Source organism: Scleropages formosus, chromosome 14, assembly GCF_900964775.1.
Source record: "Scleropages formosus chromosome 14, fSclFor1.1, whole genome shotgun sequence".
Taxonomy (NCBI): domain Eukaryota; kingdom Metazoa; phylum Chordata; class Actinopteri; order Osteoglossiformes; family Osteoglossidae; genus Scleropages; species Scleropages formosus.
In genome coordinates, this window is record NC_041819.1 from 711,655 (window position 1) to 727,292 (window position 15,638).

General features: G+C 46.7%; 1 protein-coding gene and 1 non-coding gene across 2 annotated transcripts; both read right to left on the minus strand.

Moving 5' to 3' along the window:
- Positions 1 to 11,532: 11,532 nt before the first annotated feature.
- hce2l2 (high choriolytic enzyme 2-like 2) lies at positions 11,533 to 13,731 on the minus strand. The gene is made up of 9 exons (XM_018766179.2): positions 13,666 to 13,731; positions 13,504 to 13,555; positions 13,283 to 13,348; positions 12,995 to 13,132; positions 12,630 to 12,747; positions 12,219 to 12,397; positions 12,044 to 12,125; positions 11,832 to 11,956; positions 11,533 to 11,573 (listed from the first exon to the last, which is right to left on the minus strand). Exons 1-9 carry the CDS (start codon positions 13,729 to 13,731, stop codon positions 11,566 to 11,568), a joined length of 834 nt encoding a protein of 277 aa, XP_018621695.2. The 3' UTR covers positions 11,533 to 11,565.
- Positions 13,732 to 14,449: 718 nt separating this feature from the next.
- trnak-uuu (transfer RNA lysine (anticodon UUU)) lies at positions 14,450 to 14,522 on the minus strand. Its single transcript has one exon. It is a non-coding gene; the product is annotated as a tRNA-Lys (tRNA).
- Positions 14,523 to 15,638: the final 1,116 nt, after the last annotated feature.

Genomic DNA, 15,638 nt, shown 5'->3' on the forward strand with positions numbered 1-15,638 from the left:
CCACACCCCCATGTCAAAAGATAGTAGGAAGGTTATCAGGAATCCTCAATATTCTGCTGAAGTTTTATGCAGCTACTCCTGTGATGAGCATTGGTTGGTTCATATAGTGAAACAAACTAACTACTTACCCCTCCGCAAACCGCCACCTTACTGAGGTGGAGGGGTTTGAGTGCCTGAATGATCTCAGGAGCTATGTTGCCTGGGGCTGTATGCCCCTGGTAGTGTCTCCCAAGGCAAACAGGTCCTGGGTGACAGACGAGACAAAGTGCGGTTCAAAATCCCCTTATGACTATTAAATCAAGGATCTCGTTCACCCCACCCGGTATGGGGTCACCGGGGCCCCACCCTGGAGCCAGGCCTGGGGGGGGGGGCTCGCATGCGAGCGCCTGGTGGCCAGGTCTATGCCCACAGGGCCTGGCCGGGCTTAGCCCGAAGCCATGACGTGGAGCCGCTCTTCGGTGGGCTCACCACCTGCTGGAGAGAACATAAGGGGCTGGTGCGTTGTGATTTGGGCGGTGGTCTGGGCCGAGTGCCCGACCGACCCAAACCTCGGACGCCAACTCTGGCTTTTGGGACTTGGAATGTCACCTCACTGGCGGGGAAGGAGCCTGAGCTAGTGCAGGAGGTTGAGAGATACCATCTAGATATAGTCGGGCTCACTTCCACTCACGGCTTGGGTTCTGGAACCACTCTTCTCGACCAAGGGTGGACTCTCCACTATTCTGGCGTTGCCCAGGGTGAGAGGCGGCGGGCGGTTGTGGGCTTATTAATAGCCCCCCAGTTCAGTCACCATGTGTTGAAGTCTAAAGTACCCGGCCTTTTTAGAGTCCCTGGGGGGCGTGCTGGAAAGCGCTCCCACTGGGGACTCTGTCGTTCTACTGGGGGACTTTAACGCCCACGTGGGCAGTGACAGTGATACCTGGAGGGGCGTGATTGGGAGGAACGGCCTCCCTGATCTGAACCCGAGTGGTGAGTTGTTATTGGATTTCTGTGCTAGTCACGGTTTGTCCATAACAAACACCATGTTCATGCATAAGGGTGTCCATCAGTGCACTTGGCACCAGGACACCATAGGTCAGAGGTCGATGATTGACTTTGTAGTCGTTTCTTCTGATCTTCGGCCATATGTCTTGGACACTCGGGGGAAGAGAGGGGCTGAGCTGTCAACTGATCACCACCTGGTGGTGAGTTGGATTTGATGGTGGGGGAAAAAGCTGGACAGACCTGGCAGGCCCAAACGCATAGTGAGGGTCTGTTGGAAATGTTTGGCGGAGGCCCCTGTCAGAGAGGTCTTCAACTCCCACCTCCGACAGAGCTTCAACCAGGTCCCGAGGGAGACTGGGGACATTGAGTCCGAATGGACTATGTTCCACACCTCCATTGTCAGGGCGGCGGTTCGGAGCTGCGGCCATAAAGTCTCCGGCGCCTGTCGCGGCGGCAATCCCTGAACACAGTGGTGGACACCGGAGGTAAGGGATGCCGTCAAGCTGAAGAAGGAGTTCTATCGGGCCTGGCTGGCTCATGGGACTCCTGAAGCAGCTGACGGGTACCAGCGGGCCAGACGGAGCGCGGCAAAAACTCGGGCCTGGGAGGAGTTCGGTGAGTCCATGGAGGAAGAGTTTCAGTCGGCCTCAAAGAGATTCTAGCAAACCGTCCGGCAACTCAGAGGGGGGAAGCACACACACACACACACTTTCTGAACCGCTCGTCCCATACGGGGTCGCGGGGAACCAGAGCCTACCCGGCAACACGGGGCGTAAGGCCGGAGGGGGAGGGGACACACCCAGGACAGGATGCCAGTCCGTCGCAAGGCACTCCAAGCGGAACTCGAACCCCAGACCCACTGGCAAGCAGGACCCGGTCCAACCCACTGCGCCACCGCGCCCCCAGGGGGGGAGTAGTGTTCCACCAACACTGTTTACAGTGGAAGTGGTGCGCTGCTGACCTCAACTGAGGATGTCCTCGGGCGGTGGAAGGAGTACTTTGAGGATCTCCTCAATCCCTCCGACACGCCTTCCGTAGAGGAAGCTGAGGCCGGGGACTCGGAGGGGGACTCGTCCATTACCCTGGCTGAAGTTGCTGAGGTAGTCAAAAAACTCTTTGGTGGCAAGGCTCCGGGGGTGGATGAGATCCGCCCCGAGTTTCTCAGGTCTCTGGATGTTGTGGGGCTGTCTTGGCTGACATGCCTCTGCAGCATCGCGTGGAGTTCGGGGACGGTGCCTCTGGACTGGCAGACCGGGGTGGTGGTCCCTCTTTTTAAGAAGGGGGACAGGAGATTGTGTTCCAACTACAGGGGGGATCACACTCCTTAGCCTCCCTGGGAAAGTCTATGCTGGGGTACTGGAGAGGAGAATCCCACCGATAGTCGAACCTCGGATACAGGAGGAGCAATGTGGTTTTCGCCCTGGCCGTGGAACACTGGACCAGCTCTATACCCTCACTAGGGTGTTGGAGGGTTCATGGGAGTTTGCCCAACCAGTCCATATGTGTTTTGTGCACCTGGAGAAGGCATTCGACCATGTCCCTCGTGGCATCCTGTGGGAGGTACTTCGGGATTATGGGGTTCAGGGCTCATTGCTACGGGCTGTTCATTCCCTGTATGACTGGAGCAGGAGCTTGGTTCGCATTGCCGGCAGTAAGTCAGACCTGTTCCCGATGCATGTTGGACTCCGCCAGGGCTGCCCTTTGTCACCGATTCTGTTCATTATCTTTATGGACAGAATTTCTAGGCGCAGCCAGGGAACGGAGGGTGTCTGTTTTGGTGGGTGCAGGATCTCGTCTCTGCTTTTTGCGGACGATGTGGTCCTGTTGGCTTCATCGAATCAAGACTTACAGCGTGCACTGGAGAGGTTTGCAGCCGAGTGCGAAGCGGCGGTGATGAGAATCAGCACCTCCAAATCCGAGACCATGGTTCTCAGTCGGAAAAAGGTGGATTGTCCCCTCCGGGTTAGGGGGGAGCTCCTCCCTCAAGTGGAGGAGTTTAAGTATCTCGGGGTCTTTTTCACGAGTGAGGGAAAAATGGAGCGGTATGTTGACAGACGGATCGGTGCGGCGTTCGCAGTAATGCGGTCATTGTACCGGTCTGTTGTAGTGAAGAAGGAGCTGAGTCGTAAGGCGAAGCTCTCAATTTACCGGTCGATCTACGTTCCTACCCTCACCTATGGTCATGAACTCTGGATCATGACCAAAAGAATGAGATCGCGGATACAAGCGGCAGAAATGAGTTTCCTCCGCAGAGTGGCTGGGCGCACCCTTAGGGATAGGGTGAGGAGCTCAGTCACCCGGGAGGAGCTCGGAGTAGAGCCGCTGCTCCTCCGCATCGAGAGGAGCCATTTGAGGTGGCTCGGGCATCTGTTCCGGATGCCTCCTGGACGCCTCCCTGGGGAGGTGTTCCAGGCATGTCCCACTGGGAGGAGGCCTCGGGGCAGACCCAGGACACATTGGAGAGACTACATCTCCCGGCTGGCCTGGGAACGCCTTGGGGTTCCCCCAGAGGAGCTGGAGGAGGTGTGTGGGGAGAGGGAAGTCTGGGGAGCTCTGCTTGGACTACTGCCCCCGCGACCCGGCCCCGGATAAGCGGAGGAAGATGGATGGATGGATGGATGGACTAACTACTTAAGAATCACACATCTGCAAGTATCTCTTTCTCCTAATGTAATGAACACATTGTATTTACTATGAGATGTACTATGTCGCTTTGGAGAAAAGCGTCTGGTAAATGAATAAGTGTAAATATATTGTAACGACCCCGCGTTACTGTTTTAGGAGGGAAACTCCTAAATGTAAATAGTTGCATTATGGGGAATAATGTGAAATGTGGGTGTGCAACCACTGGGGGCATTTCGGGGGAAAATGATGGGGTGACTGTGCCTAGGAGCATATTAAGAGAGAACCAGGGGGTGCTAAGTAGGCTAGGAAGACTGATGGAAGTCTGGCTTCTTAAGCAAAGGGGGTCCTTGGACCAAGAGCGTTAATTTCCTGGTGTTCAAATAAATTGTTCATAATGAATACTTTCTCTGCATCTTTTTTCACCCCATCCAAACCCACAGTGCTGCATGCTACAATATGTATCCATACAAATATGTGATTTATATATATAAAAACCATTAAGTACATCTCATATGTATGTTTCATTAGACACACAAGAAAAAACACATCTATGTAAATGGGTAATTAATTGTTAGTACTAAGGGACTGAGAATAATGTCAGGTGAATGAACTCGTTACTCTAAAAGAAAAACATTGGTTAGCTGGCATAGCCGAGCATGCGTTCGATTGTTCGGCACAGTCCAGCAGGGTCCTTTTAATCTCAGGTTGATTGCATGTGACCAAGTGAGGTCAGCTGATTGCTCTCGAGTTATTTCTGGTTTAGTGCTCGCTGGAGGTTGCCTACATTTTTTCCCATTTAACTTGTATGAAAGAGGAAAAAATAACAACCGGCTTGATGAATAGTCACTATGACAACCTCTCTCCTCGAGTGGAGGAGCTGTGGACCTCAGCAAGATGTGCGGCAGTTGGAGTTGCGCTGCTCGCCCGATTGTCTGACTGACGTGTGCCACTGTGCTCCTCTCCGCCAAGGAGCTCCTTGTGTGGCTGCTTCTCGAACCTGGAGTGGGGTGACAGAGGGGGTGGCCATAGCCGTGTACCTGTCTGACTAGCTATCAAGTGGTGTCAACTTTGGGGGCTGGGAGGATCGCACGGTGCAGATTGTGACAGAGAGTAGCCACCAGGGAGACAGATGAGAGGTGTGTAATGCCCTCTGAGTTGAACCTACTGAACCTGTGTGAGCTCTAACCCGATTAGGGGCTTAAGCAGGTAGATGAAAAGTGGAATTAAATGCAACTTCCTGGGCACGCCATCTCTGCCATCTGGAGCCCTCGCACCGTTGGAGGACCCCCCTTGGAGATGCTGCTGAAGATGCAGAAGGTGATGAGAAACTGGGGAAGAAGTTCACACCACTGATGTGATGCCAGGAGAAGATGTGGAGATAGACTCAAAGCTTCCAGAAGAGACTTTTGAGGGTGGTCAACAAGGCAGCCACTGGAAGATCTGCGGAGATGCTCTTCTCTTATATCTGTGCTGAAGTTTCTGCTCTGTTGAAATTCTCGATCTTTCTGTCAAAGAATTCTTTCCTGGCTGTGATTGTTCCTTCCTTTAGAGCCGTGACACTAAGTCCATCTTTTTAGCTCCTCACTTCCCCTGTGGGACCATGCAAGATCCTTCTTCTTTGCATGCTGCTATGGGAATATTGTGAGGCTTGCTCTTTTTCAACAGGACCTCCTTTGAACCTTGGACCCTGTTGCCTGTTTCCCGTTCCAGCTAGCATGCTGATTCTTGGGGTCTGCTACCTGTTCCTGTCCTACCTGTCCCTCTACCTGTCCTTCAATTTCCTCCGCAGCCTTCTTACGCTGGACAACGAGAAGCAGAAGGTGACGGCGCGCGTCCGCCGCAAAAGGCGACGGAGAGGGAGGACGCGGCTGTCCACGCGGATGGCCTTCCAACGCAAGAGCACCCACTAGTGATGCATGCCTGGCCAACAGAGTGCAGGATGAGACAACCGAAGACCTGAAGAGGTATTGCCATGGTTCTCGTCCTTCAGCAGGGCTGAACGCACCACTGTCTGTGAGTAACAATGATTTGAAATAGACAAAAGTACGAGAGGCAAAAGTATGCGAGAGCACAACATGTCTTTTATCAGCTGTCAAATAAAGTACAGCTATGGCTTTTCAAAAATGAGCTTCTTTGAAACCTTGTAAAATAGAAAAGATAAAACTGTCTTGCATGGAACTTCTTCAGTAGTAATAGTATATATATATATAATATACTGTATTACAATAATATATGTATAAATAAGGGGGGCGCGGTGGTGCAGCGGGCTTGGCTGGGTCCTGCTCTCTGGTGGAGGCCAGCTTGGGGTGCCTTGCGACAGACTGGTGTCCTGTCTGGGGTGTGTCCCCTCCCCTTCCAGCCTTTCACCCTGTGTTGCCAGGTTAAGCTCTGCCTCGCTGCGACCTTGCTTGGGACAAGTGCTTTCAGACTGTGTGTTTGTGTGTGTGTGTGTGTGTGTGTGTGTGTGTGTGTGTGTGTGTGTGTGTGTCTGAATAATATATAAGGTCCAGGTCCGGGACAGTGTAAATACTAAGGCATGTGGTAGTGTAATGGCTAGAGCTATTGCCTTTGGATCCAAAGGTTGCAGGTTTAGTCCCCATAACCAGCTGTAGTACTTTTGAGCAAGGTACTACCCTTTAATTGCACTAGTACAATTTCCCAACTGTATAAATGGGTAAGCTTGTAATAATTGTACCTTTAACATTGTAAGTGGCTTTGGAGAACTGTATCAACTAAATAATATAATTAATAGTATATACTTAATATGATGTGATATATCAAGTAATACATAAAATATTAAGGAATAAATAGATATGATATATCGTATGATATGATGTATCTTAAATGAAATATATTGAATTATACGATACGACATATCGTCAGCATTTTGAAGTGCACATAGTCTAAATCCTTTTTTCTATTACTCCATTATTACAGGACAAGCTAAATATCATGATCAAAGTCGTGATTTTTTTTGTCACTCTATCGTAACCTGAATATAATTCAAGTATTTCACTCGTACACTTATAGAGATCCATTAGAACTCTCTCTAACTGTATGTTGAGATGAAGAATGTACTAGAACTATGTAAGAAGAGTAGGGTTATAGCTGTAGAGAAGTGCTTTCAGGTCCATGTCTCCAAGTGCCCTTGCGATTGTGTGTCTTTAACTGTCGTGTCCTGCTGCCCTCAACAATGTCTGTGTACGAGTGCTGCCCTCAAATAGGCTCTGCAAAATCAGGCTGCTTAGACACTGTCCAAAGACAGACGTTCTGTGCTCCCATTCGACACAAGTGTGACTGTGCATCCCCGATGGATTGCTACTGGGGACACTGATACTTCACCAGGCCCACAGAAAGCTGGAGAGCAGCTCAAACTCAGAAAATGCCATGGAGGTCTCAGGTTTGCTCTGGAGTTTAAGGCAAAGTTGTGCCCGGTAATGAAATGCAGTCCAAGAGCCAGCTCTCCGTTCTGGAGCAGCGAGGAAATTAACTGTCAGCTCAGCTTGACACCCAAATGGTTATGAATCAGACAGCCAGTGAGGTCACTGGTCAGAACACCCTGAAGCGGAACTTTTCCCATGAGCAGAACGAACACTATTAGTCAGAGATGAATAAGAAGTGACAAAGAGCTTGAGAAACAGCCGCAATGAGGGAAGCAGCATCAAGACCAGCTGGTCTCAGGTTGAATGTGTCCACTACAGAGGACGACTACATGCATGAAGCAGTGGAAAGGTGACGCATCTGGAGGCACAGCTTTTACATCTGGAACTGGCTTGTTGCCTTGGTGGTGGAACATACAATAATTTTTGGTGCTGGGGTGTTCTTCTGGCCAATGTTCCAGCGGAAATGTGCTTTGGGAACTCGTCTGTCAGGACAGAGGAACCACTGAAAAGGATGCTAGTTAAAGTGGTGTTAAACTGAACATCGAAGTGACACCTGGTGTTTGGGATTGAGAGTCTTATGAGCAAGGATTCACTGCACTGATTGTGGCTCTAAGTTCTATGCCACCTGCTGATTTTCATCTTTTTTTTTTACAAAAATCTGCAGTACTTACTGACTCAAATTAGGTGGGATGGCCAGAAGGCTGCTCTGAGAAGGCAATGCACCAGGTCCTGACTCCTAAAAGCCACTTATAAGTCCCTTTTCACTGGGAGTAGCAGTTGGGACCTTCTCTGGGTGTTTGCAGTCTACAGTTCTGCCATCAGGTTTCCAATAGAGTTTATGTGAAGAGTTCATTCTGAATTCTGCATGTGTCATCAGGCATCATTTATTAACAAACCACTTGATCCTTTCATTCCTGAATCTGAAATCAACAATTACCAAAATATTACATCTGCAATTAATCTCAACAATGAATGCATTTACATTTATACCAACTAATACTATGTGTATCTGAAGTTAATTAATTCTTACGTTCTTAATGCATATCATATGTATGCCTCTCACTTTCATCCAAGTGACTGTAAGCATTTCCTTCTCAACTACTTTGACAGGGTAAAACAGAACGCTTTGCTGCTTCTGAAAAAAGAACGCCTGCAAATTGGATCAGTCTAGAACAAGCTGTGTTGGACTGGACCCTGTTTTCACTCTTTTGCAGTGATTCAAGTCTTTTTCCTTACACTTTTGTAGGAGAGAGCTAAACTGGATTATTTCTGCTAAAAATACAGTACTTTTGTCATGTCTCGAACCTCAGCATTAGCGCTGAATGGGTGTTCACGTTTGGGGGTGGTGGTGCAGATGACATAACGGCCTGAGTGCTGTTTCTCTGTGCTGCGTCAGGGAGAAAGTCACACATTTAGAAGCTGAAGGCTTAAGTGAGAGAGCAGGGCAGATGACGGCACTGAGCCCTTGGAGAGCCGACATGTACCCAGGAAAACACACTTCCTGTGCGGCACCTGTGCTGTTGTGAGCATTAAAGTCAGCTCTATTACAAATCAAACATTTCCAATAATTTAGTTTTTCCTCTGAAAAATACCTGAATGAGGATTTGTAAGAGAAGAGTTCCCAGTGTCCTTCACCTTCGTCTTGTGTCCAGATTTAATAGCTCATCCGACAGCTCTGATTCTCAAGAAGATGATTGGATTAGCAGAGCCTAAATGCCTCTGTCTTCTTTTTGTGCCTGTTTCTTTCTCCCAGAGAATGGAACTCTCAGTCCCCTGGGGATCCCCAAAGAAGAGTTGAGGGTGACAAGGTAATGCCCCGCTGGTGGCCAAGGAACATATCCCCCAGTAGAGGAAGATAGAAAAACCAAGAGGGCCATTGCCAATGAGGGGTCTTGGAGTTGGTGTGTGCTGGGCCTTTCGGGAAGACCGAGAGCCTTGGAGGAGCGTGTCACGCGTGATCTCTAGGTGTATCGACAAATTCCTAATTTTTAAAAGAATTTCTTACTATTCATGAAACAAGATTCAAAATACACTCATCATGTTCTCACCTTTTCACACTTTTACTGCATGTTATCAGTTTAACCTTTGACCTATCACATTTTTGTTGCTCTAAGTAGTACCAGACCTTGTACTAATTGGTGTTACTACCCAATTTACCCATTCATACATCTGGATATTTAAACTTGAGGAGTTTGCTGCACTCCAGAGCCAGACATTAGCCCCTCAATTGCCCTCAAAGTTAGAAGTCTGTGTTCTTAACCACTTTAATTCCTGCTGGGTATGTGTCTCTATATGCAGAGAGCTTCTGGTGTTCCAGAAGAAGTACCTGCTGGTGTTGGAGGGGTCTCATAAAGGAGATGAGGCTGCTGTGGGGGCAAATCCACAGTGCCACCTGTGTGCACGCTCATCGGGGTCTTCACAGTCACTGGTAAGACTGTCTTCCCATCTGGGCCATAATGTTACAGAACCAGACTTGTAACCAAATACCAGTCCAAATCCAAGCCAAGGGTTGCAGATGTACAAACAAGTTAAATTCCAAGTGTTAGCCTGGTAATGGAATGACTGACTGCACTTCTGAAAAAAAACCTCCTTTTTGGTTTCCTAGAGATGTTCACACTGCTGTTGACATTCCCTGCATCTGCAGGGTTCCGACGTGATAGAGTGATGAACAACAATGCCTGTTGCTGTGGTAAAAGCCACAGGTAGGAGTTGCATGGATGAACTCTGATGGACAAGGATCCACTACAGTGACATCAAGATCAGAGCAGGGCAGGGCATGTGAGATTTTGTATTCCACCGCATTCTCCCAGGAGATCAGTTCCCAGCTATTTGTGGACCCACAATGGTTTCCTGTTGAAATTATTATTATTTATTCATTTAGCTGATGCTTTTCCCTGCCGCCTTACAAGTTCAAGCTTCTTAAGATTATTTAATAATTTATTCAGCTGGGTAATTTGTGCAGTATAAATTCAGAGTAATTACCTTGTTAAAGGCACAATAATAGGAGGGGGGATCTGAACCTGGCTCCTTTGAGTGCAAAGTTGTTTAACCTGAACAGGAGCTTAAAACCTTCAGGGTCATCCTTCTTGGTTTTTCAAAGCTTAATATCCAAGGCTGGAGCTAAGCCAGCATCATCCAGCATCCAATGCCAACTTCACCCAGCAGAGTGTGGTCCGTTAAGATACTGCTTCTCCTGTTCTGCCAGGACGCCCTCAGAAAGCTTCGTTCCTATCAGAGACAAAGGGGCTGTGTGCAGATCACACCTAAGGTCATCCAGATGTGGATGACACACAGGTATGTGACAATGGGACCTTTCTTGATGAAAAATGTATCATGACCAGGGATTTAAGGAACACAACTTTTTAGTACCCACTGGGTTATTAAGTTTATAATACCAGCTGAAACACATTTTGTTACCACTTTACAGGCTCACCTGCAGACTTCCTGTGCCATGGAAAATGAGGCCTGCCTTAATAGCTTCTTGTCAAATCTCTTATTTTAATCACTATGACAGAATGTTTCACACTTTGTATAATTTTGTGCCCTTAATTTATTTGACCAGAATGTGCTAAAACATCTGTATTCCACTGAAGCCATGTTAGTCATTTTGTTACAACTTCAGTTTTAATAAATTCCATTGTATTGTGTATTATGGGTACTTGATTTTTTTATAACCGCATATTTATATTGTTATGTAATGTTTTACATCTGTGTAAATATAACCTTTGTTCTACATCAGTAATCAGTCCTGAAAGGTGCCATGCAGAACAGAGTTGTTTTCTTGTGTGTTTTTAATGTCATTGTTCTTGTGTGTTGATAAACAGATGAGTCATACAAATTTTCCGCCTGTTGCCACATCTATGCCCGCCTTCCCTCCTGCATGCCTCATTGTTTGTACACTATTCACGCAATCCATCAGCAGGGTGCAGTGCATGCAAGCGCATGAGAGCTCTCTCTGGACCGGAGTCTTGTCCACAGCTAGGTAAGGTACACGGAGAACAGGTAAAGCTAGTTAGAGTTAGTATGTATGATAATGCCATCTGGGTGACTCAAGAGTGCACTTGCACTGGCACACATACTGCTGTGAAACATATGGTTTAGTCAACCAAAATGTGGTCAGACTATTAGTAAGAGGAGATGTGTGTTCATACTAGAAGGTATGCACACCAGTGTATACATCATTATAGTATTATGTAACAGTTTTGGTATCTGGTATATTAGAGTGAGTTCTCTGTGATGGACTGGCACCCTGTCCAGGTTGTACCCTGCCTCACTCCCTTCTAGGATAGGCTCTGAAATACCATGACCCTGTATTATCCAACAGGAGACTGGATGGATGATATTAGAGTGAATGAGAGGCCTTATGCATAATTCTAGTGTGCAGTCTGAGGATTTTTACTTTGTTAAAAAACAGACAACAACCTGAGTTTGGAGGGAAAGAGATTTATTTGTGATTTCACATTTGTGACATTGTTCTAAGGCTAATGAGAAGGACCCCTCAGTTCAACCCCCAGCTCTTCAGGGTCATCCGTCTTGTTATCGCTGTGTGCCTAGTTGGCATCTAGTCCCTTGTTCACACTCCTGTTTGAAAGAACAGAAAAGATAATCAGACTGAACAAGTCTGCAGAAAATGACTTGGAAGATCTGAACCGTTCCAGCGCACTCTAATCCAATCCATAAACTGTGTTTATGGTCATTTCTGGTCAAGGCAGACTTTTCTAGGTAGAAGCCAACATCTACATTTGTAATGGATATTTAGATCTAAACTTCATGAACCAGAAACGAGTCTCTTTATCAAATGAAGCTTCTTATCAATTTTGCATGAGGCATGCAACTCACCGCATTTGTAGAGTTTGTTGATTTTGAATTTGTCCAATTCGCTGGGGCCGAACCTTTGACCCAGCTGGGCATTGGGGTTTTTCTTTGGGAGGATGGTAGGGTCGCCATCCTCAGAGTAGGCATACCTTCATGAAAAAGAAATCCATCTGAAGTTCAGAAAGGGAAAGGCATTCTATTTAGCTAACCATCACACCTTGCATATCTTTACTTACTTTCCAAAGTGCATGATGGACCCATAGTCATAAGGAGTGTCCAGGTTGCTTGTTCTGTACTTCTCAAAGTTCTTCACATGCTCTGTTGGAGTTTTGCATACATAGTGAACACATCACATCTTTATACAAAAATTCACTCAGGGACCTTAGCATAATGTGTGACGTCCTTGCTCACCTTTCCAGATGTTGGCCCACTGGATTGTGATGTATTTGTCACGGTCTGCCCGGGAGTGCTCATGCACAAATCCCAGGGCATGCATGAGCTCGTGAGCTGTGACCCCAGATGTGATGCAATCGGGGGCTTGCAAGGACAGGGTCTGAGCCCCACCGTGCACCCCAAGGTAAGACCAACACCTGGATGATGCAGCATACACACAAACACACACAAAAGGCAATCAGGTACAAGGTATGGTTTATCACTGAATTTGAGATTTCTTCCTTAACGGTAATCACATCTGACTCTTATTTTGCTCAGTTTACACAAGCAATATACATCTGAGCATGGCCCGTATATTGTGACATTGCAGTACACTGAAAATACTGTTGTCTCCAAAGCTTACACTCATTGCAAGGATAGGTCTCTTACCCAGACTTGGGCTGGATGTCCAGGTAGTCTACCTGGTGGGTCCAGGGCACAAAGCGTATGCAAGTGCCATTCTCAATGGACTCCATTCCATCCTGGATTGTCATGCGGTCCAAGTCAGCTGCATGGAGGGAAACACAGAATATAAAAGCTGAATGAATAGGAGGGCTTTCTAGCAGTCAGCTTTATAATGTAGGCTACAAGAATTCTTCTGAAGATTCCCAACAAACCATAAAAAAGTTCATAAATACTTTCTGCATGTCAGTTTTATAATGCTTGATGTAGGGAATTGCTCTGAAGTTTCTACACAATGTGGATGGATGTGAACAACAGAGAAATAGAAGCCCCTCCCAGGGGGCAGTGCTTACTGTACTCTGGTGACAGCATGTATGCAATGTACACATGACCATCCACAGATTTGGGCCACAAGCAGCTCCGTGCAAAGCAGCTTCTTGAACCAGACTTGGACACTGCAATGTCGCCTTCCCTAAAGCCGTCACCCTCCACTGGGTAGGAGGACAAGCGCAAAGAACACCATTGTGTCCTGAGTTAGAAAGTGCCTGATAGATATATTGTCTTTAAAAGCAAAAAGCTGCTAATTTAGGATGTCTTAGAATCAATGCTATAGAGAACTGCACCCAAGGCAACAGACTTACCTCTGAACTCATTTGCCATCATGATTTTGTCCATTGCAGTCATCTCATTTTGAAACAAGTATTCTTCTTGAAAAGCAACATGCAGTAAGAAAGTGCGTAAGAAACTTTTACATGGAATTTTAAAACACCAGTGTTCTATACATTTTCATTCCTAAATGCAGTAGCATATTGCTAGTGCCTTCTCTTTCCGTAATGCAATACGATGTAGAGTTCTGACAAACCTGACAGTTCCCGTTCAAACCTCTTTCTCGTTTCATTCATCCCGGGATGACTCTGAAATAAAACGCGTTCAATCAAAGGCGACAGGCTCGGTCACGTTCATCTGTGCCGAAGGCTTTCTCAAAAGCTGAACCACCACTGGGAATGTTACTTGGCACACTCACCAGGATGGGTATGGCCCAGGTGTGGGCTGCCACGCAAAGGAGGACGAAGGTCACAGTGGGGTCCATCGTGGAGCTCCTGGCAGGTTGCTGTCTGGTTCTGCTCTGTCTGCTGTGGCCCCTTATATACTCCACTCGTCCATCTGGACACTCATGAGTAAACGGTCATCAATAGGCAAATAAGCAGGTAGCCACAGCCAACCCAGCATTTGGTAGCATCCAACACTTTGTGAGATTAGCTACCTCTCCGGATGACGCTGGCTGGTGTCGCAAGCGGCATCCTCACCTGTCCCCTGTACCTCATGACAACAAGTTGCAGCGCCAGTGCTGGGACACACTGCAATCTAAGGCTTATCATGCTTGTATGTCCACTGCAACAACCTACTTTTTGGTGCTGTGACTGCGCTACTGCATTTCAACCTGCACACCAGAAGCATTGCTTTCCTCCCTCTTAATCATCAGTCTGGAGTAATTTGCACTTAGTTGTATTCAGAGCTAATAATATTTGTTTGCACTTTAGTTGTGTTTGTGATAAATCCTGAGTCATGTACTTGGGAGGACACACGATCGAATTGTGTGATCGCGTACATTTATAATCAGGTAATGGGCACCCTGCAGGCAGCTCGCGAAAGTACAATTTCAGGCACACTTTTTAACTGCAAATTTTTTGACCCTCCATAAATACACGAAGTGTACTTTAACACAAAACGGGCGCAGCAGAGATGTGCAATAATGTATGAGATCACAGGATAACGTATGACTTCAAGTTAAAGAAAGAAAAATGATTCGCCCGAACAGGGACTTGAACCCTGGACCCTCAGATTAAAAGTCTGATGCTCTACCGACTGAGCTATCCGGGCTCTGGAGAAGATGCTCTTCTGGTATGTAGTCAATGTTTAGTACTTTTATGTGTGGCATGAATGGTTTCTTTCACAAATATAATAAATGTTATCTTAATTAATTACCAGAAACAAAGGTAAACCACGGGGAGTATTCGCTGATCTGAGTCAGCTTTCACTTGTTGTGGAGCAAAACAAAACACGTTTCCGTCATGCCGAGTCCGTTTTTCTTTTTCTTTTTTTTTCTGGAAAGAAACTAACTAGAATCACACGTCTGCAGCTATGTATGTTTCTTTCTCCTAGGTAATGCACACATTGTATTTTCTATGAGATGTACGTCGCTTTGGAGAAAATCGTCTGATAAATGAAATGTGTAAATGCTTTCAGTCAGTGACAGAGTTTAGTCGAAATATTCATTGGGCAACGGTGCGTAGCCAACGGGCTTCACACTTCAATTTTTGGAACAGCGTGGATTATTTCTACTTTTTATATCAAAATAAAGGTGATGAATTCATTTTTAACTAGTAAACCTTAGAATCAGAACTTCGCCTGAAATTCTGAACGAGCCGGTCGCTCGCACGAGCGGAAAAAGGGCGTCGCGCGCTAGTGCCGCTGCAGGTCGTCTTGCGCAGCGTTACGTGGGCCGTTTGTCTAGCGCAATAAATGAATGAATGGATTAATATGGGGGAATTCACTTGCAGCAGCATACAAAGTACAACATACACATAGTATATGCGTACATATACACACTTAAGGAACCGCACATGTAAATAAGTAGAAAAATAGAAATGCTAGCAAGTGAAAATCAGTCGACAGAATAAGCATGAACTAACAACCGAAATGCACGTTTAACAGTTGTTTCACCGTGAGTAATTCAAAGGAGGAGTCGCCATTCCGCGATGTCAGGGTGACATAAAGCCAAGGAAGCAAAACACCACCATGTGTGTGTATTGGGTCACATCAAATTCTGGTTAATGCTTGATTTTAAAAAATAACTTACTCAGCAAGAGTGGACATTAATATCTACCTCCTCAGGGCCACTCCCTGTTGTCAAGATGTAGCCAGCAGGATGAAAATGAGACATGATAACAAAACAATATAATTATATGGTCAAACGAACATTATAAATCATAACTA